The 27,778-nt window shown below is 41.5% G+C and overlaps 1 protein-coding gene and 1 long non-coding RNA gene across 3 annotated transcripts in view; one reads left to right on the plus strand and one right to left on the minus strand.

Annotated features, from left to right (window-relative positions):
- SLC24A2 (solute carrier family 24 member 2) overlaps positions 1 to 23,032 on the plus strand; it is a 182,000-nt gene extending 158,968 nt beyond the window's left edge. For both annotated transcript variants that reach the window (XM_075931491.1, XM_075931492.1), the window contains 3 exons: positions 12,519 to 12,608; positions 13,967 to 14,133; positions 18,677 to 23,032. In XM_075931491.1, coding sequence (XP_075787606.1) covers positions 12,519 to 12,608; positions 13,967 to 14,133; positions 18,677 to 18,926 — 507 coding nt within the window. In that variant the 3' untranslated portion in view covers positions 18,927 to 23,032. The remainder of the gene's footprint in view (positions 1 to 12,518; positions 12,609 to 13,966; positions 14,134 to 18,676) is intronic.
- On the minus strand, positions 598 to 8,807 carry LOC142829812 (uncharacterized). Its single transcript, XR_012904615.1, has 4 exons — positions 8,449 to 8,807; positions 4,162 to 4,215; positions 2,837 to 2,861; positions 598 to 774 (listed from the first exon to the last, which is right to left on the minus strand). It is a non-coding gene; the product is annotated as an uncharacterized LOC142829812 (long non-coding RNA).
- Positions 23,033 to 27,778: the final 4,746 nt, after the last annotated feature.

Consider the following 27,778-nt stretch of genomic DNA (forward strand, 5'->3'; position numbering starts at 1 on the left):
TATGAGTCAAAGGTTTGAGCAAACCTAAAGAACATAAGAACAGCCAGACTGGGTAAGACCAAAGGTCCATCTAGCCCAGTATCCTGTCTTCTGACAGTGCCTTAGAGGGAATGAACTGAACAGGTAATCATCAAGGCTGTGGCTACACTACATGCTCTGCTGGAAGTGGCAATGCAAATGAAGCGCTGATTAGCATTTTCTTGCACTTCATTTGTATAATTTCTTCCGGTCCATTTTTGTACAAGAGGTTTTTCCGTAAAAACGGATCGGAAGAGATTATGAAAATGAAGCACGAAAAATGCTAATCAGCACTTAATTTGCATTGCCTCTTCTGGCAGAGTGCGTAGTGTAGCCAAGGGCAGAGTGATCCATCCCATGTCCCCCACTCCCAGCTTCTGGCAGACACAGGCTAGGGATATTATCCCAGCCCATCATGATTAATAGCCATGGATGGACCCATCCTCTATGAATTTATCTAGCTCTTTTCTAATCCTGTTATAAAGCAATAGATTTTGAAGGCAAACAAAACACTGTAGACACAATTTGCAAATGTGATATTTTAATAGGAAATTCCAGTTCTGAATTTGCAAGCTTATATTGACACTTAGGCACATAAAATGAGGAATTGTGTGCTCAGTGAAGATTTGAGAGTACATGAGGAGCTTTGCATGTCCTATGTGGGTGCTTACTTTTGAAAATTGTCCTTCACATACCTTTCTTTTGAGTGATTTTTCTTTTCTCCTTTTCCTTCTTTTGAAATATATTTTAGCTGAGCTGAAGGGGGAAGTATACATAGTGTTTATCTATCAGCACTGGAGCCCAACTACAGTCCGTTTTATAAATCCTTATGGTTTAATGAATGCCAAATTTAGGAAAACTCTTTAAAATAAAGCATACTATTTTAAAATCAGTAGAATCCCTGCTACCTTTGTTTTTGTTTTTCCTGAATTATATCTGATGTACAGATAATTATCTTACAAAAATTTATGGATTGTATATTAGTTGAAAAGCAGTTCCATAATTAAATCAGTACATAACACATTTTAATAAGCATTTGATAGTTTGATAAACTATTTACTTTAGACAACCGCTTACGGAGCTAGATTCACCCTTATTGTTATGATGTTGAAGTAACTTGCAGTACATTAGAGATGGATTTATTCTCTAGGGATTCTTTGATTGGCTTTTTGTTCAAGTGCCATTATTATTATTATTATTATTATTATTATTATTATTATTATTATTTTATTTTATTTTATCAACAACAACAACTAAAATTAGTAATAGTGCTTTTCAACACTAGATCTCAAAGAGCTTTATAAAGGATGTAAATATCATTTTTCCCATTTCACAGATGGGGAAATTGAGGAACTGAGAGGTGACTTCTTCAGGGTCACTCAGCAAACCAGAGGATGAGCCTCAAATCAAAACAGACATGTTGAAACAGATATCTTGAGTCCCAGGCCAATGCTCAACCCACTAGACTAGATCCCTGCCCTGCCCTGCCCCTGTCCCAGTCCCTGCTTATCTCCATCTTTTCCACTCTGAAAAAAAAATAAGGCTCAAATTCTGCTATGGTGCTAACATGGAGCAAATCATTGTGCCCATTCAGAGGCCCATTAACTGCAATGAGACTCCATATAAGTGAACACTTCCTTCCATAAAGAGAACCATTGTCATCTGCAGGACTCTGGACTGACCCATTTCAGGATCAGAGTCTAAATGGGCAATATATGTTGAATGATAACTATTTCAAATACCTAGAATATTAGAGAATAAAGAATTCACACAAATAAACACCCTTTATTATTTGCCAAACAATTAGAGGCTTTAGGAAACAACATCTTTGCAGAAAATCTTTTTATGATCATATTCCTATTTGTTTTAAATGCTGATATTTTTCAAACACCATTAGGACTTCTGTAACAATGTGCTCCAGGAAAAATATGTAAGCGAAGAAAGCACTTTTGCATCAGCAATACTAGATTCAAGCTACTAAATTCAGTTGACATCTCTGGCATATGGACTGTCGGAACTATGCTTTTTTTATTTGACCTGTTATCATGATCACAGCAGTAATAAAACTGATGCTAGGATCTTTATTAAGTAGCCATTACCACAACTGTCCACTGGAAAGAAATATGGAGGAGAAAAATTGCTGGCTGACAGCTCTGACTAATTCTTCCAGGAAAATTTTTAGAACTAACAGCTCTGTTTGTTCCCTGAACCTTGTGAATTACTCACAGGGATAAATATCCAAAACGTTAACAATAATTACAATCTATTTTTTTTTAAGATGCAGAAAAGGCACTACTCACACTCTTTTTTTCTTTAAATGCGTATGCAAATTATTAAAATATGTATTGAATTTGTACATGATTTCAGCTTCTGTAATTGGTACATGCTTTACATTTTGCACTTTTTCCATTATAATGTTTTCTCCTTTAAAAATAGATAATTAAACTCTAAAATCTATTAAAATACACATGGCCTTGAACTACTGCTTATCAGCTAATTATACTGGAAAAGAATTGGCTCAGACAGTCAAGTCAGGGTGCATGTGTGCTGTGTGCTGACATAATTCTTAGCTATGCAATCTCCTGCATTATGGTTGATTGTGGGTGTCTCATTTGCATAAACACGGTATCATTATTTTACAATACCCATATGGTATGTATAACCCTGTACTCTGGTTGACTGATAGCCATTTTTGGTCAATAACTAGAATTTACTAATCCGCAGTATTGTTATTTCTTGACAAGAATATGCAAATCCCTCTACTCTGATTGGCTCCCCTATTTAAAATGTTAAAGCTGATTGCCAACAATATACATACCACTTCATCTTTTCATTACCTTCAGCTGGAAGAAAGGAGAGACCACAAATTTACACAAAATAAAAAATAATCCAATACATTGAAGAAAAAAGGACTATGAAAATACTGAACAAGAAAAAAAATTGATATATTTTTAAAAAATCATGTTTTTAACTCATTTGCCCCATTCAGTCTCAATCCCATTACCACTGACATAAAATTACATATACTGGCGGTGGAAACCATGTTAAATTTGCTTTATTAGAGAAGGGTTTTGTTTTTTTTTACCATGTTGGTCCCAGTATATTAGACAGACAACGTAGGTAAGACAATACATTGGACCAACTTCCACTGCTGAAATAACCAAATTTTCAAGTTATGCAGAGCTCTGCATGTCTGGGAAAGGCAGGCCAGGTATGCATTTGAAATTTTCTTTGACAGAGCTGTATTTCTCAGGTCAGGTCAGCAATAGGAAGGTTCGGTTAAGGTATCCAACTCCGGCTACATAATATACATAGCTGGAGTCGGCTTGCTTTAAATGAGCTTGGCGCTGTATTCGCAGAGGGAGACTGATGGGAATAGACACTCCCATCGGCTTCCCTTACTCCTCATGACTGACAGGACTATTGGTGCCTATCAGAGCCACCCTCAGTGTTCACTTTAGATCAATCTCCTGCACAGCAAGTGAAGATGTGGTGGCAGAGATATGAAAAATCCATACCCTGAAAGATAGAGCTCTAATGACCTATCCCATGGAGTAGACCAGTCCCAGGTTGATGGAAAAATTCTGTCATTTAAGCTACCACCTCTCAAGTGGTGCATGACTGCTTTTTTGTTTTACCTCTCAGGCGGATGGATTACCTCCACAGATTTTCAGCCTGTGCTTCATGGACCCTTAGAGGTCTCTATGGGGTCCAGAAAATATAGTTATCACAGAACAGATGTTTTCAGCCTCTGGTCCATGGACCATGGGTGTCCACAGACTGTCTAAAATTTCCAAAGGAGTCCACATTTACATTTAAAAATGTTTAGGGGTCCATAGATTTAAAAAAGGTTGAAAACCTTCCTTTGTCACAAGTAGTGTCTACAGGCACTCCATTTAGATTGCAGTCAACCACACAAAACAGTCCTGGAATATTTCGCTGCCCCAGGAGAATGTTTGTTCTACCTATTGTGGGCAAGTTGAATGGGTGCTGGTCAGCAGTGAAAGTAATTAAAAATTTCTTATATATACTGTCCGATTGCAAACCCAGGTCCCTGACAGCTCTTTAAAAAGCTCCCCACTGGCTTTCGCTGCAATTTGGCCATCTCTTACTAGAACTGCACACCTGGGTGTACCCACTTACTTTCATCTCTGGTTCTGGTCTAAGAGAAGGAGGGGCCTTGAATTTCTGTGAGCTCTGTGAAAAAAGAACTTTTTAGACAGATTTGGGTATGCTGAATTGACAATATTCAAATAGTGCTTGCTCTCCAACTCTAATTGCAGTCTGTTCACAGAAAGTAATGGGAACATTCAGTACATTTCTGAGCCTAATTCTCTCCCTGCAGTTGGAAATTACTCATAGGCTTATGTGGAGAGCTATGTTCCAGAAAATGAAAGAACAGACAGAGCTTGAATATATCAGACATTTTACAATCTAAAATGGTAGTTCAAGTGTAAGTTGCAGGCTCACCTGAGAGCTCATGGTTTGATATGAATGCACTGTATTGTTTGGCTAGTTTTGCTAAGCAGAAGAATGGCCTGTATTTAAGGCTAATATTTGTCTCCGTTATTTTTAGTAAGAGTCACATGCAATAAACGAAAACGCACAGGGGACACTGAAACCTATCCTTGACTTTACTAAAAACAACGTGGGGGGAGGCAGGGCTAGGTAAGGGGGAATGGAGTCCCATGAAGGGTGGGGGAAAGCAGAGGGCGTTGCAGCACTCCTGGGCTCCTGGCCACCGCCCCACACATGAGGGGCTCTGTTGCCAGCCCTGTGCAGCGGGGTTCAGGCTGCCGCCTCTGTGCCTGGGTTCCTATCTGCTGCCCACATGCCAGGGGGCTGTGCTGCCAGACCCACACCCAGTGTTCTGGCTGCTGGCCCTGTGCTTTGCTCCTGGCTTCAGCTAGGGGAGAGTGGATGAAGAAAAGGAGCTGGATTTCAGCACCCCCACTCTTTAAAATGTTCCCACGCCACTGTAGCAGCGCTCCCAGGCTGTGTCTAGACTGGCAAGTTTTTCCGGAAAATCAGCCGCTTTTCCGGAAAAACTTGCCAGCTGTCTACACTGGCCGCTTGAATTTCCGGAAAAGCACTGACGATCTCATGTAAGATCCTCAGTGATTTTTCAGAAATACTATGCTGCTCCCGTTCAGGCAAAAGTCTTTTTCCGAAAGACTTTTGCGCAAAATGCCCAGTGTAGACACCCCACAGTACTGTTTTCCGCAAAAAAAGCCCCGATCGCAAAAATGGCGATCAGGGCTTTTTTCCGGAAAAGCGCATCTAGATTGTCCACGGACGCTTTTCCACAAAAAGTGCTTTTCCAGTAAAGCATCCTGCCAATCTAGATGCGCTTTTCCGAAAATGCTTTTAACGGAAAACTTTTCCGTTAAAAGCATTTCCGGAAAATCATGCCAGTCTAGCCCCACAGTATCCATAGCCAGCAACATTTGTTTCTACTAGTGGCGCACATCCACACATGCCTGAGAACATGTAACAACATTTATTCTGCACATGGATAGAAAAATTAGATGTTGCCCTGCAGCCCTGGCGACAGCCCCTGACCTCCATTGTAGCCCCTGGCAGAACCCGTGGAGCTGGGCACATGGCTCTGGCTGCAGCACAGTTCCCACTGTAGTCCCTTGTAGAAGTTCCCACACTAAGGCTATATCTACACTGCATCCCTCTTGTGCAAAAAACTATGCAAATGAAGGGCAGATTAGTATATTGCCATGCTTCATTTGCAAAATGAATTAGGGGCCTCGTTTTTTCAGGAAGAACAGCTCTTGCACAAGAGGGTGTTTTTGCCCAATAAGGAGCTGTGTAGATGGCTCCTTTTTGTGCAAAAGCCTCTTGCACAAAAATGCCCCTAATTAATTATGCAAATGGAGTGCAGCAATATGCACTTCATTTGCATAGGCTTTTGCAAGAGGGATGCAGTGTAGACGTAGCCTCGAGCTTGCTGCAGCCGCGGGACGGGTTTGTGGCCCCCGACTGCAGCCCCCTGCCAAGCCCTGGTAGTTGCCTGGAGGTGCATGGCCCTAGAACATCATGAAGGTGATACACAGGCCTAGTGGCTGCAGCCCTTAGTGGAAGCTATGGAGCCGAAGCACAGCAGGGGACATAGTGGTGGGGCACACAGCTCCTTCTTCAGAACTGGCCACAGCTGTGGGGCAAGGGTGTGCAACCCTGACTGCAACTCCTGCCAAGCTCCAACTCCAGCTGGGGGAGGGAAACACATGATCATGGGAAGCCACAAAATGTGAAGCATTCATTCACAATACACATTTAGTTTCAAGCAATAGTTTGATTTACGTTGTGATTATCCCAAACAGAATTACAATCAAGATTCCACTGCCAGCTAATTGACATAAGCTCTCCTCTGTAAATGGATATAATTGGCTAAAAAAGGTAATGGGGATGGGAAATGAAATTGAAAGGAACAGAAACCAAAATAAGTCATGAATTTTAATATAACCTATTAATTTTTTATGAGAATATGCACATTCAAAGCTTGATTTAAGAAAAGGAGAAATCCTAATTAAAAATGAATCTGCTTTGGTGTGATATAGATTTTGGAACTCATTAATGAGCTTCAAAGAGACTATTGTGTGTGTACAGGTTTACCTTTCCTCGAGAGAGATGTCCCCGTGGGTGCTCCACATTACATTGGTGTGCCGCCGCCAACTCATTGATCAAAGATTTTAGAGCAGTATCCCTGAGGCTGCGAATGCGCTCAGCCCTAGTAGAAGAAGCAGCTGTACCTCCAATTCCAACTACCTCAGATGACTGCACTTTTTCACGACCTTTTTAAACTGAATTAAACATTCCCCTCCAGGAGGTCGTCAAAAACCAACATGAATTAACATCCGTATTGCACTCAGTAACATCTTCTAAAATAGTACTGCCGATTAATCTAGCAATAATGGAACCTGCAAACACCGTGTGGCAAACTCCTGCATCAATCACCCCTACCTCTAAGAGAGCAGACGAGAAGTCTTATATTCCACCCGAGTGCTCTGAGTTTCTTTTTACTCACCCAGTACCTAACCCTTCGGTGGTGGAAGCGGTGCACCAGAAAAGTAAGCAGCAATAATGCCTGTCCACCCTATCGGACCGCAATGGTGAGACTTGATTTATTCGGACATAAAGTTTATGAGTCTTCTACCTTACAGTTTTGTATCTCCAATTATGCTGCTGTGTTTAGTAAATATGACTACAGAAATTACACCAAGCTCAATTATTTTATTGCAAATATTCCTGAGGCAAAAAGACTTCAGTTCAGAGCCCCGAGGGTCACACAATTATCAGAACAGTTTTGCAGGCTGCATTAGATGCTGCTGATATGGCTGCACAATCTATAGCAACAACAGGAGTGACAAGAAGGGCTTCATGGTTTAACTCCACTTCATTTCCTAGAGAAATCCAAGCTATGGTGGAAGATCTTCCATTTGATGGTCAGAAACTGTTTGAAACCAGTACCATTGAAATTCTTCACTCAGTGTTACAACAGACAAGACCAACATCCACGGAACAGAGGTAGAGGCAAAAACCATTGATGACACCTTCCCTCTACCAACTCGCAACAGTCATAGCAATCCAATAAGCAAATTTGAACTTCAGGTTGAGGGGCATGAGAGCCTCTCACCTATTCCAAAGCTACCTGTGCAAGCTAAATTCTTTCATCACTGTCAGTTACCATTTTTAACAACTGGCAGACCTTGGACAATGTGGAAAAGATCTACTGAGACTGAAGGACAGCAACTGGGGTACTCCTGGAGTCAGCTAGAAGTTTTGTCTCGAGAGAGTGAAGTGGAGGAGACTTGTAGATGACCTATGCTGAACTCGGAGTGCAAGGGTTTAAGAAGAAGAAGAAGACGTGTATAACCTCTGACAGATGGGTACTCCAGATTACTGAAAAGGCTATCTTATTCCTTTCGTGCCTCTACCCCTTTCCATACCCCATCCCAGACCCTTTTCAGGGATCACTCTCATGAGAAACTGCTTCAACACAAGGTAGAACACCTTTTGCACATAGGGATGATTAAACCAGTCCCTGCACAATTTAGGGGGAAAGGTTTTTCATATTACTTCCTGACAGGAAAACAGTTTGGAGGTGGGAGACCCATCTTGGACCTGCAAGCACTCAACACATTTTTTCAGAAACAGAAATTCAAGATGGTGACGCTTGCTACTATTATACCAATATTGGAACAGGATGATTGGTTCTCGTCCTTTGACTTGCAAGATGCATATTTTTATATCTCTATCCATGAAGCTCATTGACTTTTTATCCAATTTGTTGTAGGTTCACAACACTGCCAATACAAAGTACTCCCCTTTGGACTTTCTAGAGCCCCGAGAGCCTTCTCAAATGTTCTGGTGGTTATTGCAGCATACCTGAGGAAGCTAAGCATCATCATATTCCCTTACCCGGATGACGGCTGTCTAAAGGTGCGCTCAGACAACGACTTCTGCTGCTTGCTGTCGATCACAAGACACCAATTCCAACACCTCAGCCTACAAATAAATGAAGACAAATCAACGCTATCTCCCACACAAAAGATTCAGCTTATAGGAACATCTCTCCACTCAACAAGGGCCACTGCATCCCTTCCTACAACCTGTTTCTAAAAAATTGTGTCCTTGATAAACACCTTACAATACAGTCCCTGAGCAACAGTACATGAATGCCTTTAGCTCCTGGAGCATATGGCAATGTGCAATTTTATTGTCGGCAACACTTGGCTCCACATGAGATGTTTACAGGGATGGCTGGTTCAGGTCTACAAGCCCAGTATCCACCCACTATCCAAATCCCTCATCCTCCCAATACTGGTAAAAAAAATCCCTGCAATGGTAGACAAGTCCACAAAACCTTTGTTCCGGAGTCCCCTTCTATCCATCAGAACCATCCATCTCCATGACGACAGAGGCATCTCTTACATTATGGGGCACTAAGCTATGACATCACAAGGCCCAGGGTCTGTGGTCCAGCAGCGGCAAGAACGGACATATAAACTTCCTAGAACGGCATGCAGTCAGACATGCTTGCATGAAATTCTTCCTGTTCATCGTCAGCAATCATGTCAGACTGTACGTAGACAATGTTACAGCAATATTTTATATACTGGGCAAGGCCCAATCTCGACCACTTTGCATAGAAGACATTGCACTTTGGTACTGGTGCCTCAAATATGGTATAAACATTACCACAATGCGCCTTCTGGGCATCTTAAACACAATGGCAGAACCACTCAGCTGAGCCCTCCCAATCGAGCACAAGTGGCAAATAAACCCACACATGTGGTCATGCATTTTTTGACTATGAGGTCACCCCATCATAGACGTATTTGCCACACAATCCAACAGAAAATGTCACCTATTCTGCTTCAAGGCAAGGCAGGCATCGGCAAAAGGTCCATGGGAGACGCCTTTCTCATCAGCTGGTCATCCCACCTCCTGTATGCATTTCCTCCCATACCGCTGTTGAACAAGGTGGTCCACAAGGCAAAAAGAGTCAAATCGCACACAATTTGTATAGCTCCATCATGGCCACGTCAGCCATGGTTCCCCTTTTTAATGAGGATGTCTGTGTGACACTGGTCCACTTACCACACAGCCACAATCTCCTTCTTCCCCCAGAACCCCACACTGCCCAATCAAACCTTGACTCACTACACCTGAAGGCGTGACTCCTCGATGGTTCTCTGAACTAGAACTGACTTACTCACAAGAAGTACAGAGCCTTTCTACACAATAGGGTGCAGAGCACCTGTAAGACTTACCTTAAAAAATGGAAAAGATTCAACATGTGGTGCATACACCACCAGGAAGCACCCTCTACATCCTCCTTACCTGCCATCCTCGAGTATCTTCTGCACCTTAAACAAGTGGGCCTTGCAATAAGTTCCACTAAAGTTCATCTTGCCGCTATTAGTACTTTCCACCTTAAGACAGACAACTTATTAATATTTACACATCCACTCACAAAGAGCTTTTTAAATAGTCTTCAAGCACTTTATCCTAATATCACCCCACCAACATGGACCTGCATCTTGTACTGAACGCTTTAACCCGGCCACCCTTCAAACCAATGGCCACTACCTCCTACACTTATCTATGAAGACCGTCTTTCTTGCAGCCATTACAGCCTCTTCCCGACTTACGAACCGGTTATGGACCAAGCAATTGGTCATAACTCGGTTTGTTCGTAAGTCGGACCCCATAGAGTTACACGCGACCGCACTGTTCGTAAGCGCGGATCGCTTTTCTAACTCAGGGTCTGCCATTTACGACAGCTTTGGTCATAACTGCGAATGGTCATAAGTCGGCCATTCGCAACTCGGGGATCGGCTGTACCTTGGAGAGACGGGTGGGAGAGATCACAGCCCTAATCCCCCATATACCACCTTTTTTAAAGACAAGGTCACTTTACATACCCACCCATTAAGAGGTGGTCCCTCCAGACAACATACAGGCACATTCTATCAGAGCCATGTCTACCTCAACAGCATTCCTCCACAAAGTACCCATGTAAAAGGACTCTCTAGTCTGGTCCTCGAGTTGCTGGCCCTGCCGGGCCTCGCAGGGCCCTCCTCTTGGCCGCTGCCAAAAACACTGCTCCAGTTGACTGGGGCAGTAGGTGGTGAAGAAGGGGAAGAGGGATGTGGGCCTGCCCTCTCTCCGAGTCCCAACCCAGGGCCCTAAGGTCAAGGGGCAGCCTTTTCTTCCCCTACGACCTGATTGACAGGGTGTTGCCCTTAACTCGTCAGTCCGCAGACCTTCCTCCCTGGCCCTGCCCTGGGTTGCTTCCTCCCCCTCCTGTCTCAATAGGTCCCACATCCTCCTGGTATTCTCTCCTGGTGTCCTTGACACGTAACGCTATTCCCTCCGGAGCTCCCCGGTCCCCTGGAGCTGGGCCGGCTTTGGGGCACTCTACTGTCCTGCCTTGGGCACGCGGGGTGGCGGCGACTGCCCCGTGCCGCTCTGCTGCCTATTTCCCCTGGAGGGGAGAGACTGTAAGTGTGGGGCTCTGCTGCCCCGTCACAACCCATAAGAGACATTTGTGCAGCTGCTACATGGTCATCAGACTACACATTTGCAAAGCACTACGCACTTACGCAGGGACCTCTCTCCAACCTGAGATTTGCTAAGGTGCTTCTTCCCACCACATTTCTGCCAGATCCAAAGTTCCTGCCTCTTTGATCTGTAATAGCTTTGTAGTCACCTAATGTGGAGCATCCATGGGGACATCTCTCAAAGAAAAAGAGAAGGTTACTTACCTCAACAGTAACTGATGTTCTTCTTTGAGTGATGTCCCTGTGGGGTGCTCCACTTTGAGTGCTGGTGCATCCTCACACCAGCAACCAGAGATTTTTCCAACAGTGCTCTGGAATAATTCTTTATATAAATTGTACCTGGAATATTTTGAGTGAGTGTGCATGGCAGTATAGCCTTGTGGATGTGGTACTATACTGACATTTGGGTGATGTCGTTTGATTTCCTTCTCTAGCCTGCTGAATTACTTTAAGCAAATCACTTCACCATCAGTTTTCCCCTCTAAAACAGGAATAATGCTACTTGGCTTTTAGACCTCAAGATAAAGATTGGTTTGAATAACTTTTATTCACAAGAAATCACTTAAAAAGTGGAAAATGGCTCTAAAGAATATCAAAGCCTGTTACAACAATTTTCCATTTTCAAAATGATTCCTTATGAATAAGCTAGTTGATAAATTTGAAGCCAAGGTTCTAATTCAAAAAAGCACGGAAGCAGATTTGGACCTAAGAATATACAAAATAAATTGCAAACTAATATTTACTATTCAGTATGACCAGGATCACTGCTACACTTCTGATACTACAATCTTGACATCGGCTATTTTCCTATTGGAAAATTTGCCTGTATAAGACCTGCAGGATCAGGGCATGCAGGCATTCACCAACAGAACCCTCTTCTAACGTAGATCACTTGGGCTGTGTCTACACTGGGCCACTTATTCCAGAAAATCAGCCGCTTTTCCGGAATAAGCTGCGACCTGTCTACACTGGCCCTTGAATTTCCGGAAAAGCAACGACACTCTACTGTACAAAATCAGCCGCTATTCCGGAAAAGCTATTCTGCTCCCGCTCGGGCATAAGTCCTTATTCCGGAACACTGTTCCGGAAAAGGGCCAGTGTAGACAGCCCAGTAGTCTTTTCTGGAAAAAAGCCCCGATCGCAAAAATGGCGATCGAGGCTCTTTTCCGGAAAAGCGCGTCTACATTGGCCACAGACGCTTTTCCAGAAAAAGGGCTTTTCCGGAAAAGCAGCCTGCCAATGTAGACGCTCCTTTTCCGGAAAAACTGAAAACGGAATAGTATTCCGTTTTAAGCAGTTCCGGAAATTCATGCCAGTGTAGACACAGCCTTGATGTTTATAATTTTGAATTTGTTTGGAACTGTATATGCATTGGTCAATAATTAGCATAAATGCACATAATTTCTGTTTTATTTCTTTCAGTCTTCCAGGAAATTTTTTCCTATCACATTCTTCGGATCGATCACTTGGATAGCAGTTTTTTCATATTTAATGGTCTGGTGGGCCCATCAGGTAAGCAACTGATAAAGGTGTGAACTGTAAGCTTTTCTACTTGTCTTTGACATTTAGGGCCATCTGATGGATAGGAGGAGTGCTGGACAGCACCCGGTGACTTAAGGGTTACATTTAGGTAAAATGGGTGCTGGCAGGGGCGCAAAAGAACCAATGAGATACAGTGCTGAAATTTGAATTGCATATAGATACCGTTCCTGCTCTTTTTGTGTAAAAATTCGAAGTTAAGGGCTGGAAGGAGTAGATGCAGTAGTCAGAATGACCATGCCTATAAAAATATTGGACATGGGAGGGAACTAGGCCTTGAAGTACAGATCAGCACAGATCGTGAGTAAAGGGAAAACATATTTAATCACAATCAGGTTATTTTTCTTTATTTTGCTATTTGGTAAAACTTCTCTGTAAAAGCTATGTGCTCTCCTCTACCCCATTCACTATTTAAGCTGTGCCCCTCTGGAAGAAGTCCAAGTACTTCCTTTCCTGGGTTTAAGAAGAAAGGGGTTGGATCCTTCTGAATCACTGGGAATCAAGCCACATGCTTCAGCTGGTGAATCCCTCTGACTACTGCATGATTTGTACAGCTCTAGTTCTCAAAGAAGAAAAACACTTAAGAAAAATATGAGGCCAAAGCAAATGGCACAAATTAATTATATATATATATATATATATATATATATATATATATATATATATATATATATATATATATATATATATATAAATAAAGCCCTAGAGGTTTTTAAGTTCTGGCTTGACAAAGCCCTGCCTGGGATGATTTAGTTGGGGTTGGTCCTGCTTTTAGCATGGGATTGGACTTGATGGACTCCTGAGGTCTATTTCAACCCTATGATTCTATATCCTGATAGCACACTGCCAAACATATTAGCCTGCTGAGAATCTAACCGCATCCCCATACTGGCAGAAAGCTAATTTGGGGCTGTACAGCACCAGCAAACACATTAGCAATGGACTCTCTTATCCTGCAGACCCCTCTCCTCTTACCTCTCCAAACTACACTGTACAATACAGGGCAGCATTTGGCCCTAAAGAGGCAATCAATAACATCTTCCCTACTGACCATTTCATTAATAACATAAATATGTTCTTTTCCTCTGTATTGGCAATAAGTATTAGAAAAGTCACTAAGTCGGATTTGTCATATTTAATTCCAAAACTAAAAAATGTCATGTACCAAAAGCTTGGGAGTTCTATTCTCTTTTCATCGGTGTTCTACTAAAGAATGAGACGAGAACATGCCCCTAATTTATTTTTCCATTTCAACCATATTTACAGCAAAGAATGCTCATTCCTTCTATGACCTCAGTGCATTCTTTTGTATTTTTCCAAATACCTTTTAGGTTGGTGAGACTATTGGCATTAGTGAAGAAATCATGGGATTGACAATCCTAGCTGCGGGCACTTCTATCCCTGACTTAATTACCAGTGTTATTGTGGCACGAAAAGGCCTAGGTGATATGGCTGTATCCAGCTCTGTTGGAAGCAACATCTTTGACATCACAGTGGGGTAAGTACTGCACAATGATAATTATGGCTAATTTTTGTCACGGTGTTGGCTACCTTTATTTTCTACTCTTTCTTATAACAGAAGAGTAGAAGATTTCAAAATACAGTAGTTTACACATGCAATGTGTTTTACTGTTTTTTTTATCTTTATCAAGGTTACTATATAATTAGGTCAAAAGTGAGTAAGTAGTTGTTGTTAAATAAATCAGTTGCATGAGCTTCCAGTTTGTGTGTATTTAAGGAACCAGTCAGATAAATTTCACATTTTTAAAATACTTAAGAATATTGTTGCAGGTGAAGTGTTTAAAGCATGCTTTGCTTTAGTCGGCAATTTTGGATTTGGTGCCTTTTATTCAGCTATCTGTGTGATCACTGATTATGAATGCTTTTGTTCTTGCAGTACCTTACCAGCTCTAGACTATAACATGAGTATTTCACCCTCTAAATAAATCCAGACATACAGGCATTGCTTCTGTTAATCTGAGGTTCCTTCACATAGTTCTGACAGTGAAAGGAGGCCTTAAAGTGTGCAGAAATGGTACCCTGAGAACATACTCTGTGCAAGGGCCTTTCTGGCAGCTATAGAGTGAAAAGGTTCAACAAAAGCCCTGCTTCCAACCCTGGGTATAATGGTAATTGGGGTAAGGACAGATGTAATGCATTGTTTGCCCCAATGGGGCCATGGGAAGCTGAGCACAAGTTAGAGGCTCATTGCTACTGTTTTAACTTACATCAGGGTCAATCAAATTCATGGCTGCCTCAGAACATAGGATGTGAGGGTTAAAGTCACCTGCCACCCACACTCTATCTCTGCTCTAAGAATAGGAACTGAAAATCTGACTATCACCACTTGCTGGCCATCAGCAGCTGAAGCAATGTAGAGCAATCTAAGGATGCTCTAAATTACACCAGGAGTTGGTTTGATATAAAACAGTCCCAGAAATTGGTGAGGTGTAGAAATGGTTTATTTTTACCACCCCATTAGCTATCCCTATCACTTTGGTCTCAGCCTCTCTCTTTATTAGTATGGTGAATGCAGTAGCATGTTTTGTTTTAAAATAATCAGTTAAGGAATGTGATATCTACACACATTAAATCACTATGCATCCCCAGTGCTTAAACTTAAAACATATGCAATGGACATATTGCAAGAAAGGTAGGGGGTTGCAATATTTCAATATAGCCTTTTATTTTTCTCAGTTTAAGATTTTATCTGTGAAAATGTAAGGCGCTTTGTATATCTTGGGCATTCTGCTATAATTTTGATTAAAAATGGCATAATTCAGCTTAGTTTCCAGTTTAAGTACAGCTTAAGCCTTAAAAAATATTTCATTTTGATCAGGTTAATCAGAGATTAGATGGTTTGAATTATGTGAGCTTTTCAGACATTTTTTACCTGTTCACAGCTCTGCTAAACGCTTATGAATGGTTTAAATGTTTATTTCTATTTGACATAGTCAGGAGTAATGTTGCCTCAGAAGAGCTACAGAATGGAAAATGCAGTAATACCCACCACAGACACAGAAAATCAGCTTAAGTTTAAACACTTTTCCATTAGCTTATACTCAAGGTCTACGTCTACACTGCACGCTTCGGGTATGTCTACACTACAGCATTAATTCGAGTTATCTTAATTCAAAATAGTTCATTCAAATTAAGCTAATTCGAATTAACACGTCTACACACAAAATGCAGCTCGAATTAGCATTTTGCTAATTCAAAAAACTGCATCCACACTGACTGGACACAGAATCGGATTTAAGGCCAGCCAGAACCAGGTCAGGCAGGGCATCAGGTCCGGAGTGTCTGCGTGTGGCTGCTGCCTGAGGCTATCTAAGGCCTGTGCTTAAAGGGACAGCCCACTCAGGCAGCCGGTTCTCAGGTGTTCCTGCTTGCTTGCCTGCCTCGATGAGGGACAGCAAAGCATTTATGTCTCTGCGTGCTTTGGTTGCCCTCACTCGGGACACCACAGCACTCTGCAACATGGAGCCGGAGCTGCCCCTGGGCACTCTGGTGCTTCTTGAGGATGTGTTGCTGTGAGCCTGGCTGCACTTTCTGCAGGCTGCCATCCCGGAGGTCCATCGGGGGGCTGTCAGTGTCCAGCAGGCCCTGCAGGAGAGCTTCCACCCTGAGGAGCACTAAGAGTCTCCCTGGTCTGCCCCACTGGGGGCTTGTGCCTCATTCCTCCCTCCTTCCACTTACCCCTCTCTGACCTCCCTTCCTGATGTCAAATAAAAACACATTTCTTACCAAAAACAAACTCTCTTTATTGATCGAAACTGGGGTGGAATGAGGGTGGGAGAGGGGAGAGGGAAACCTGGGAGGAGGGAGCTGGAAGGGGGAGGAGAAGCTCAGAGTTGGGGGTCTTGCTGGACCAACTAGATTTTCATACAAACCTGCTCTTGGGTTTGCGTGTGGCCTTTGGTGGCCAGGCTGGCAGCTTTCCTGCCATAGACGGCTGTGTTCCTCTGTCTAGTGCAGAGATCATGGACATTGGGGGCATCCGCCCAAACCTGAGTATGGTCCACCCTGATCTCTGCTCTGGACCAGGAAGGCGCCCAACTTCTCCGGGCCCAGGCAGGCTCCTGGGAGCTGGCAGACTACTCCTGGGGTGCAGTGGAGGTCTGGCTGCCAGTGGCTTGCTGGCTCATGTTTTGAGGCCACTGGGTCGGGACAGTGACTGCTGGCTCTGGGCCGGCAGGCTTGGAGCTGGCACAAGCACTGTGGCCAGAGTCTGTCTCTTTAAGGGCTCCGGGGCTGGGGGGAGGGAGAAGAGTTTTCCTGGTTTGGCCCAAAGCGGCCACCAGGGGAAACTGGGAAGGCTGGAGGCCCCCTATTTCAGAATAAGCGTCTACACAGCGCTTATTCCGAATTAGCTAATTCGAGTTAGGCATAATTTCTCGTAAAATGAGGTTTAACTAACTTGAATTAAGGGCCCCACTATTTCGAATTTAATTCAAAATAGCGGTTTGCTTGTGTAAACACTATGGGTATGTCTACACTACCCTCCTAATTCGAACTAGGAGGGTAATGTAGGCATACCACACTTGCAAATGAAGCCCGGGATTTGAATTTCCCGGGCTTCATTTTCATGAAGCCAGCCGGCGCCATTTTTAAATGCCGGCAGTTTGAACCCCGTGCCATGCGGCTACACGCAGCACGGAGTAGCTAGTTCGGATTAGGTTTCCTAATCCGAACTAGCTGTACTCCTCATGGAATATGTGCTTTTGCGCAAGAGATCTGCTTTTGCGCAAAAGCATCCTTGCCAGTGTAGATGTTTTCTTGCGCAAGAAAGCTCCGATGGCCATTTTAGCCATCAGGCTTTCTTGCGCAAGAAATTCAGGTTGCCTGTCTACACTGGCCTCGTGCGCAAGAACAGTTGCACAAGAGGGCTTTTTCCTGAGCGGGAGCATCATAGTTCTTGCGCAAGAAGCACTGATTTCACACATTAGAACGTCAGTGTTCTTGTGCAAGAACTCCCCGCCAGTGTAGACAGGCAAAATCATGCCAATGTAGACACAGTCTAAGGGTTCTTGGGAGCATAGCCATCTCACTTACGTGAATTCCCTTCCATTCTTCACCTCCCAACATAAACCTGTGGCAGCAGAAACGTAGTAAATACTTACTTTTTGGAGGTGCCCAAAGAGCTGCATGGTGGTAGGATAGGTGCTGAACAGACACAAAAACTAACCAATTCTGTTCTCCTCACTGGCTGATACTCTGGCCACCGTCTTCTCCAGCTTGTCAGTCTGTGCCTGGGCCTCAACTGGGAGCAATTGCTGAGAAATAGGATGTGTGTCAGCCTAGCCCAGGCATGTCCAAAGTCCGGCCCGCGGGCCAATTGCGGCCCGTGTTCTGGTTTAATACGGCCCCCCAGGTAATTTGGCAATATCTATCTTTTATGGCCCCCAACGAATCCATATGTATTGAGATGAATACATTGTAAAATCTCAGTTAATGTCAGTTGGTCTAAATCAGTTATAAATATATTTGGACACAACATGTATACTTGGTGTTATGTTCCTGTTCATATTTTTTGAACTTAAAAGTTGACAGACAACCTTTATTACCAATAATATGTAATGTACTTTACAATGTTCCTGACATATATTTCAGCTTCCTGGATTTTTTTTTCATCTGGCCTTCAGATATGAAAGGCAGAGTGATTTAACACCTGTTTAGATTTGTCATCCATGTGACGAAATGAAAAGTATGTTGTTTGCAATAAACTTTGCATAAAATAGTTAATTTGCATTTAATTTTAATGGTTCAAAGAATGTCAGGCAAAATGGTCGGCCCTCACGCATGTTCACTTCATCAAATCTGGCCCTTTTTGAAAAGTTTGGACTCCCCTGGCCTAGCCTCACCTAATCTATTCCCCAAAGCTCAGTACAGAAATGCCTTACTGTGTCCCTGCACTATCCTATTAAATGGGCTTCATTATATTTAAATCAACAAGTTTATGTTGAATTGTGCCCCCAGAGCACTTTAGCACCATTATTTGTTTCTCTATGGCATTTCCAAATTCTCTTTGTGTTTTTCAGTCTTCCTCTTCCATGGCTCCTGTACGCTGTAATTAACAGCTTCTCCCCGGTAACTGTCAGCAGCAATGGATTGTTCTGTGCTATCGTCCTCCTCTTCATCATGCTACTCTTTGTCATCCTCTCCATTGCTTTATGCAAGTGGAAGATGAATAAATTCTTGGGCTTCACAATGTTTGGTCTCTATTTCATATTCCTGGTCGTCAGCGTGCTTTTGGAGGACAAAGTGATCTTGTGTCCTATCTCTATCTAGTACGAAGCGCTGTTTCTTGAACAAAACAAATAACTGCAATGGACAGTGTCCCCTGTGAATAAGCAGAGAGACCATAACCCTTTTTATTACAACAAATAAATAAAGAGGATGAAAAGAGCTGGATTTGAAGTGGAAAATTGTGCTGCTGAACAAAACTGTTAATTGTAAAAGGTGAGATCAGCTACTCTGAAGCTTCTCTGCATGTCACTTGGAAGATCTTGCTGCTCACTGGCAGAGGTCCTCTTTGTGTGCTATAACAAAACAAGTTATTATATGTACTACACGTATACTATGTTGTATCTCTCCTTCTCTATATTACTATATGTCTATTCATGGGCACAAAGAGTAATATATTCGTACAGGTATTACTAGTTGAATGTCAGTGAAAGATGTTAGCCAACTCGTGACTGCATGAGTAACCGACAGAAACAGACTCACACATCTCTTCATTCAGGTGGACTTGTGCTGTGAGCGTGGACACATTTTGGATATCCACATTGTAGAAGTCCTTGGCAAATTACAGATGATGTTTCAATAGAATACTGCTAAACTGTGCAGCATCCAGAAACCTTGGCTCTAGCACTGTTGGTGCACTGTAGGCTGACAATTTTTACTTGATATAGACACTCGTGATAGTCAAAGGTGAAACCCAGACTGGGGATTTGTGGCCTCTTCTGGCATTATCTCAGCATGCAAGCAGAAAATTCGACTACTACGTGAATTCACTACTTTCTATAGTGCAGCAATACTATAAATAGTACCAATGTATTTCTGATGCTATTACCACTATAGGTTTGCCTTTTCATATCAGAAAGAAGGCTGGATTTGCTTATGTGTAGTATTTCATATAAAATTTAGATGCAGCTGCATGATGGAAAGCTGAAGCAAAAATCCTTGTATAGACTATTTCCCACCACTAATTATCAAGAATAAATCCTTCAGTGTTACTTACTTTCTCATTAGCTTTGTGGCAGATCCTCAATTGATGTGAATTGTCACAGTTCCCTAATGAAGCTATGACAATTTATTCCAGTTGAATGTCTGCCCCTGTAAGTCTCAGAATTTAGCAAGGGGCTCTAACAATTGTAATATGGTCAGGTGAGGCAGAGTTTTCTGAAGTGTTAACGTGTTAATTATGGTGGTCTGAGGGGGCCCATGGAAGAAGATCCCATTCTAGTTCATATTAAAGACATGAGAACAGAAGCAGGTCCAAAATTAAAACAAAAAAGGCCCAGGGAAAGAGACAAAACCCCATGCTCCTACATAGAAATATTTTGCATTTCCTATAGTTGGATATAAAATGGGACACTTGAAACCTGAGTACAAATTATTTTAGATAATGCCTGTTTGTTTTTTCAGGGTCTGTGTTTGATTATAGTTCATGCAATTTCAATATGTATATGTGTTCCAAAAGTGACTCATTTCAGAGTTGTTTCTGGTTTAAATACCACCTGCCCTGGAAATACTTTATCCTGGACTACAGATGGATGGTTCAGTACATTTTGTCTTGTTGATTGTTCTGGTGTTATGGCCATGCTTTTCTTTCGCTGTTCCATGTTTTCACACTTTTACTCTTCATTGTATTCTTGTTTGTATGTTTATGTCTCTCCACAACTACATCTGCATAGAGCATAAAAACTGAGAAAACAATAGTCAATCAAAGAATAAGAAATATATATTTAACACAAGAAAAAAGTTGATATTAAAGTTAAGGTACTAATGAAAGCAAGAAAATTAGGAGATACAGTTTCTTGTGCTTAGGATTTAATACCTATATACAGAATTACATACAGAGACAGATTCTGCTCTGAATTACATACCTGCCATGCCCTTTGCAATTTTAGTGGAACTTCAGTCCTGTGTAACTGGGAGCAGCAGTTATCTCTTGTCTGTGCTACAGTCTTAATTATCATGGTGCTGCTCTCGCAACTGAAATATGGATATAGATCTATATAAGAGCAGATCTACATACTTACAGTGACTTCAACTGAAAGAAGTGGAAGTGCCGAGAGGGAAGAAAAATGCAGGGCCCAAATTGTGAATTCAGTTACACAAGTAAAATCCTGCTGATTTCAGAGGCCGGACCATCCTTACTGTAGGGAATAATTCCAGACACACTGGGTGCAGGTGAAAACAAGCAGAGGATTTATTGAACACCAGCAATGGTGGAGTACCAACCAGGGGTTAACCTGGAGAGCACTAACTTAACCAAAACATACATTAGAATATATAGGCAGCAGATGGGCAGAGTGGAAGTGATTTGATAGGTTTAGCTGCCGAAACATTATGAGCACATAAGCCAATGGACTACAAGGTTACACAGGATCCCCGCCCATCACCAATTAAACATGTTATCACTAATACAGGTAATTATTTCTAACAAGCTAAATGAGCCAACATAAACAAAATGGACATGTTGATGGTAACTTGTTTTGCTGAAATTGTGATGTGTCTACTGCAAGATGACTACTTCCTTGCATTGGCACAGTTCTTGGGATCCAAGCTTATTTATCTGAAATTACAGGAGACAGTGAGAGAAACCGCGCAGCCTGGCTGGTACCAGCCAGGCCTTATCAGAGTGAGGCCCCTTTGGAATGTGGTTGCCAGGGGAACCAGGATCACAGTAGCTATTGTCTGTGTGCTTCTCAGGCCTGGCCTTAATTATTTAGGATTTGAGTTCTCAGTTCTCAGCAAGATATCATGGACTGCCTCAGTTTACCCCTACACTTACCCAAACACAGTTGCACTGAGCACCTAAAATTTGGGCAGCACTGGGTCTTAATGTTCACTCACCTGTCTCTTCCTAGCTCTGTTCTATGACTCTGCTTCCTCCCAAAATAATCTACTTAACTTGAAAGTGAAAAAGTGTCTGCCAGACCTATTAGCAGAACACAGAAGCTATGAAAGAGCCATTCAAGTGGTAATGAAGCTATTTAACAGGCATTTGCCCAACCCAGGTATATACTGTGAGTTTCTGAATTTAGTTTAAAATTTGCTTCAGAAATATTTAATTAGTGTGTTGCTGAAGATAATAAAAAAATCTCTACAATTCATTATTCGCCCCGCCCCCTTCCTGGGCTGCCGTTGGGCATAAGGGCATCTGGGTAATAGTACTGTGTAGGGCCCCATAAATCCTAAAACAGCCCTACTCAGAGGGGTTGCCTAGCTATGTGAAAATAGAATTGGCCCCAACTGTGATATATATCATGAAGGAACCAGCAAATCCTTTGTGATAACTTAGATGACAATGCACACAGTAGCTTTAGCAAACAAAAACAAATGTTTAAAGTGGCCCCAGGTATTCTTCTCATAGATTAGAGAGGAATAGAAAGAGCTGTGTACTAAATGGGACTTTGTTGAGTGCTGAACCTTTAAATGAGAGGGGGAATGTTTAAAATTATACACAATATACTGAGATCTACAGACTGACTAGAAGATTCATATTTTGCTGAAGTTACAATAAATAGCAGAATAGTACCTGAAACATCTAACAAGGTGCATTGTGATGAAAAGTCTCTTCTACAGTATTTTCAAACAACTCACAAGACTGTGACATATCGTGCTTCAAATAAGATTTAAAATCTTCTTATACTGGAATAGAGGAGTTACTCCTTCAAGTGATTATTCTTTCCCCTTTGGAAAATAATATTGATCTTGAATTACTTGTGCAGGCTGACATACCCTAGGTTCAATGTTTGACATTTCCTGAAAATCCCAGCAGTTTCTTGCAGCTATTTCTCCCCTTTACTGAAGAGGTCTTGATGCAGGCACAACACTTGTAAGGAAAAATTCAGGGAGGTAGGAAGGAGGGAGATCATAGAATCATAGAATAATAGGACTGGAAGGGACCTCAAGAGGTCATCGAGTCCAGCCCCCCGCCTTCAAGGCAGGACCAAGCTCCGTCTACACCATCCCTGACAGATGTTTATCTAACCTGTTCTTAAATATCTCGAGAGAGGGAGATTCCACCACCTCCCTTGGCAATTTATTCCAATATTTGACCACCCTGACAGTTAGGAATTTTTTCCTAATGTCCAATCTAAACCTCCCCTGCTGCACTTTAAGCCCATTACTCCTTGTCCTGTCCTCAGAAACCAAGAGGAACAAATTTTCGCCTTCCTCCTTGTGACACCCTTTTAGATATTTGAAAACCGCTATCATGTCCCCCCTTAATCTTCTTTTTTCCAAACTAAACAAGCCCAGTTCATGAAGCCTGGCTTCATAGGTCATGTTCTCTAAACCTTTAATCATTCTTGTCGCTCTTCTCTGTACCCTTTCCAATGTCTCCACATCTTTCTTGAAATGTGGCGCCCAGAACTTGACACAGTACTCCAGCTGAGGCCTAACTAGTGCAGAGTAGAACGGCAGAATGACTTCACGAGTTTTGCTTACAACACACCTGTTGATACAACCTAGAATCATATTTGCTTTTTTTGCAACAGCATCACACTGTTGACTCATATTCAACTTGTGGTCCACTATGACCCCTAGATCCCTTTCTGCCATGCTCCTTCCTAGACAGTCGCTTCCCATCTTGTATGTATGGAACTGATTGTTCTTTCCTAAGTGGAGCACTTTGCATTTCTCTTTATTAAACCTCATCCTGTTTACCTCTGACCATTTTTCTAACTTGCTAAGGTCATTTTGAATTATGTCCCTATCCTCCAAAGAAGTTGCAACCCCACCCAGTTTGGTATCATCTGCAAACTTAATAAGCGTACTCTCTATCCCAATATCTACATCATTGATGAAGATATTGAACAGTACGGGTCCCAAAACAGACCCTTGAGGAACTCTACTTGTTATCCCTTTCCAGCAGGATTTAGAACCGTTAACAACAACTCTCTGACTACGGTTATCCAGCCAATTATGCACCCACCTTATCGTGGCCCTATCTAAGTTATATTTGCCTAGTTTATCAATGAGATGAGACATCTGATAAATTAATACATTTTGAATTCAAAAGAACATTAGAATTAACCATTATAATTAAACAAATGGAATATATTAATTCAGACTGAACTTCCAAGGATGGATTATTTCACATGTATGTGGATTAGGGGTTATGTCGAATGCTTGCACAATCACGTGAGACATAAATTAGATCATGCAATGAAAACTGGAGAAAAAAACTAGAAAACAAACTGTGACTACAGAGGCAAATGTAATTTATTGTAATGATCATTTTCTATTTAATAGAAGATGATCTTTAAGGCACGGTACAGAAATCATTTTAGTTATCAGGAAGTATTTAATGTCTGGGTAGTTGTTTACGAAGTGACTAAAAGGACAGGTTTACACAGGCATTTGCTGTTTAGTTAAAAAAAACAGTTTAAACAAACTTAAACAAACCAGTTTGACATTTAAGACAATAGAACACATAGGACTTGATGTTGATCTCAGTTCAATGCACTCAGACTCTCAATGTATTTGTTCCACATTTATACCAGTGCAAGTACTAACAGAACCTGTCCCAAACTGAGGAAGGGAAAAGCCACTCTTCCTATGTCCATCTATAACTGGTAGCAGTAGGAAAGCTGTGATGTGCTCTGGAAAGTAAAGTCATTAGCAGCTGAATATCATACAACATTGTGGCATGGCAGCAAATATAGTATAATTTTTGCAAAATGGTATTTAGTGAAAATATTTCAGTCCAATGGTCAACACAGAGAATTCTAAGGAAAGTTTTTGAGTAGGCCTTGTGATTGGTATACAATACTGTAATTACGTTTCAATGTTGTGTTAAAATATTCGTCTCAGTCTTGCCCTTTCAAGAAAATTGGTGGAGTTATATTGCCTCTGTTAACACATTAATCTTTGAAGGCATTAGAAGTGATTCACTGTCTATCCCAGGATTAAGAAAATTTGCAGATTCTGCTGCCATGAATCGACCAGGGAAATCATTATTTAAATGCTGGAGTAACAGTGCAGTACTGTAGGTAACAGCTTCCAGTGAGAATAGGTGCTTTCTTTGTGTTTTCTGTGAAGTAATCTAATGTTTTATTAGAATAGGAAACTGGCTGTAGAAAGCTATTATACAGGGAGTCCCCAATTTATGAACAGGTTGTGTTCCAAAAGTTTGTTTGTAAGTCAGTTGTTTGGAACTAAGAACTCATTGAAACAATGTTATAAATGGTAGTTAGGATCCCTGACCAGCCCACAAAAACCTATTTAACCCATAATGTAGCTAAAATAATGTATATTTGCAGTGCAAAATAGTAGAAGTAGTTTTTTATTTAACCCTGAATGCTGATGCTTGGGAAAAGGCGGTTTTAATTAGCGGAGGTTGAAGAATAAGATGGAGATGCTAAAGGGTATTTCTGAGCATCCCCCAGCCTTCTCTCCCTGCTTTCACAAGCTCTGTGTCAGCTCCTGTGGCCACTCTTTCCCCCACATGGGTTGCACCTAGCCCCCACTCACCAACAGCCTGGAGGACTCTGGAGGAACACGGGGTGGCCATGCAGCTAGTGTTTGGAGAGAAACAGCAGTTTCCCCTTCGAAGTGCCACTTCTCCCCAGCTGTTGGCCGAGTAACTGCCCTTTACTTCTCTGGAATCCTCTGGCACACCACCTGTGCGTCTTGCCTGAAACATGCTGCATGAGGACAGCATGAATCTATGTTCATGCTGAGGCTGCAGGTGAGCTTTTGTATGTATGTGCGTATGTTTGTAACTCGGGGAGTTTCTGTACGTATCACGACAGCCTCTTATATAACTGGCTGAGGAAACTATTTCACTCTTTCCCTGATGTACTCTTCCATTACTAGTCAATAGCTTTTATTGGTAAAGGAAGGAAAGGATTGGCATTGGAAGGGAAACATGTCCCTTCTTCACACAGAAAAAGAGTTTGAAAGCCTTGAAAACTGGAGACCTGACAGATCATTGATTTACTGTAATCCAATGTAGTGAAAATCCATAAATCCAGATTGCAGATTGATTTATGTGGGATATACATTACATCTGAAATGTCACTCTTACAACTGAAGTAAATTCACTAGGGGCCAAATTCTGATACCTTTACATTAAGCAGCACATTATTCTGTGACTACTCACATTGATATCAATGTCTCCATTCAATGTAGTACTCGTGCAGAGATGTTTCAGAATTAAGCTGTAATTTATTATGATTATCAGCCATACAATCAATAAGGTTATTCATCATCCCCATATATGTTTGTGAGTTATTTTACCCCTAAGTCTATAGGACTATGGGAATTTGGACCTGCATAGAAATTGCAGGATCAAGCCTCAAGAGTCAAAATTCTACACTAACTTGCATCCCATTGGCTACCTTCTTGGCACTGTCTGGATATAAATTAATATATACACCCATTGGGTCCTATGACCTAAATTTTGTTCTCATTTCAAGATAACTCCAGATTAACATTTTCATAACTGAAATTGGAATCTGATCTTAAAACTCGACTTTGAAGAATCTGAAATAATTACTTTGGCAGAACTCCATTTGGAATTACTATAAATGGAAGAGAACATCTTCTTTATAGATCTTGAATGGGCTAGATTATCAGTTAATGCAACTCTGCATAGCTCCACTATCTTCAATAGAAATATATCCGTTTATACCATTTGCGGACCTGGTCATATGTTTGCAAAGTTCTGTTCAGGTCCTTCAACTGTTTGCTAGTTACAAGAAAACATCCATTGTGGAGACAACTAACCTGGGAAGCAGGGATAAGTAATTTGGATGCATGCCAATGTGGCATTTGGAGATATTGCTGTATGGATATGCAAAATCTTTGCAGGAAGAAACAGTTCAGGTAACATTAATTTTAGTATTTTATTGAGTTAATTTAATTTCCCAGGGTAGATAGTCCTACTGTGTCTGTGTGCCTGTCTGTATTCTGCTTGTTTGTTCAATTCATTTCACTGTCTAAATAGTCTTTGAGAAGCATAGAATTAAAATATACCGATGACACAAGTTATTCAGCTGCTTACCAAAAGATCATATATTAATAGATGCATAACATGCACATACACTGAAGTATTTTATGGCCACTATACTTATATTACTTTCAGCACTGTTTGTGAAGTGCTAATAGAAAATAGGTTACATGTAGTCTATTAATTCTATAAAGATCTGAAGTACCTAGAAATCTTTTTAAATGAGATTTTTTTATGCAGCTATCATTTATTCAACTGTTTCTTTCAAGAAATATGGGAAATATGACTACTGAACACTGATTCTGCAAAATGACATCGTGTTATTATATACATATTGTGGCTCATTGATTCTAAAGCATCTTCAATTTAAAATTCAGTTTGGGACCTACGATTCAAGCTTAGTTCTTTCTTTCTCACGTGTTATCACCTGTAATGAAATTTCTCCAGGCCAAATTAGGCTTTCAGTTATATTTATGCAACCCTATTTTTGTCTTCATTAATGTTATATTAATGGATTTTGTGAACTGCCATTTATTTACATAAATATTCTGGAAAAAATATAAGAAATTGGGAAAGACTGAGATCATTTTGTTGAGTAATCTGAAAGAAGGATTAGACTCCACTGATTTTAGATGGAGTCTTATTATGATGACCAGTTCAATACTGTCAGTTTCTGGCCAAATATTATCCTGCTCTTATATTGTTGAGCTAGCCATTTCACTGAAGCTAGTGTAGTTCCATTACATCTATTGATGTCTATGTGGCCAGGTTTTTACTCCTGGAATCTATGGGTATGTCTACACTACATGGCTCCATCGACAGAACCATGTAGATGAGCTTTGTAGACATAGCAAAATGAAGCGGCGATTTAAATAATCGCCGCTTCATTTACATCAAAATGGCTGCCGTGCTGTGCCAATCAGCTGTTTGGCAGCACAGTGTGGTAGTCTGG

This window comes from Pelodiscus sinensis, chromosome 6, assembly GCF_049634645.1.
Source record: "Pelodiscus sinensis isolate JC-2024 chromosome 6, ASM4963464v1, whole genome shotgun sequence".
In the NCBI taxonomy this organism is placed as follows: domain Eukaryota; kingdom Metazoa; phylum Chordata; order Testudines; family Trionychidae; genus Pelodiscus; species Pelodiscus sinensis.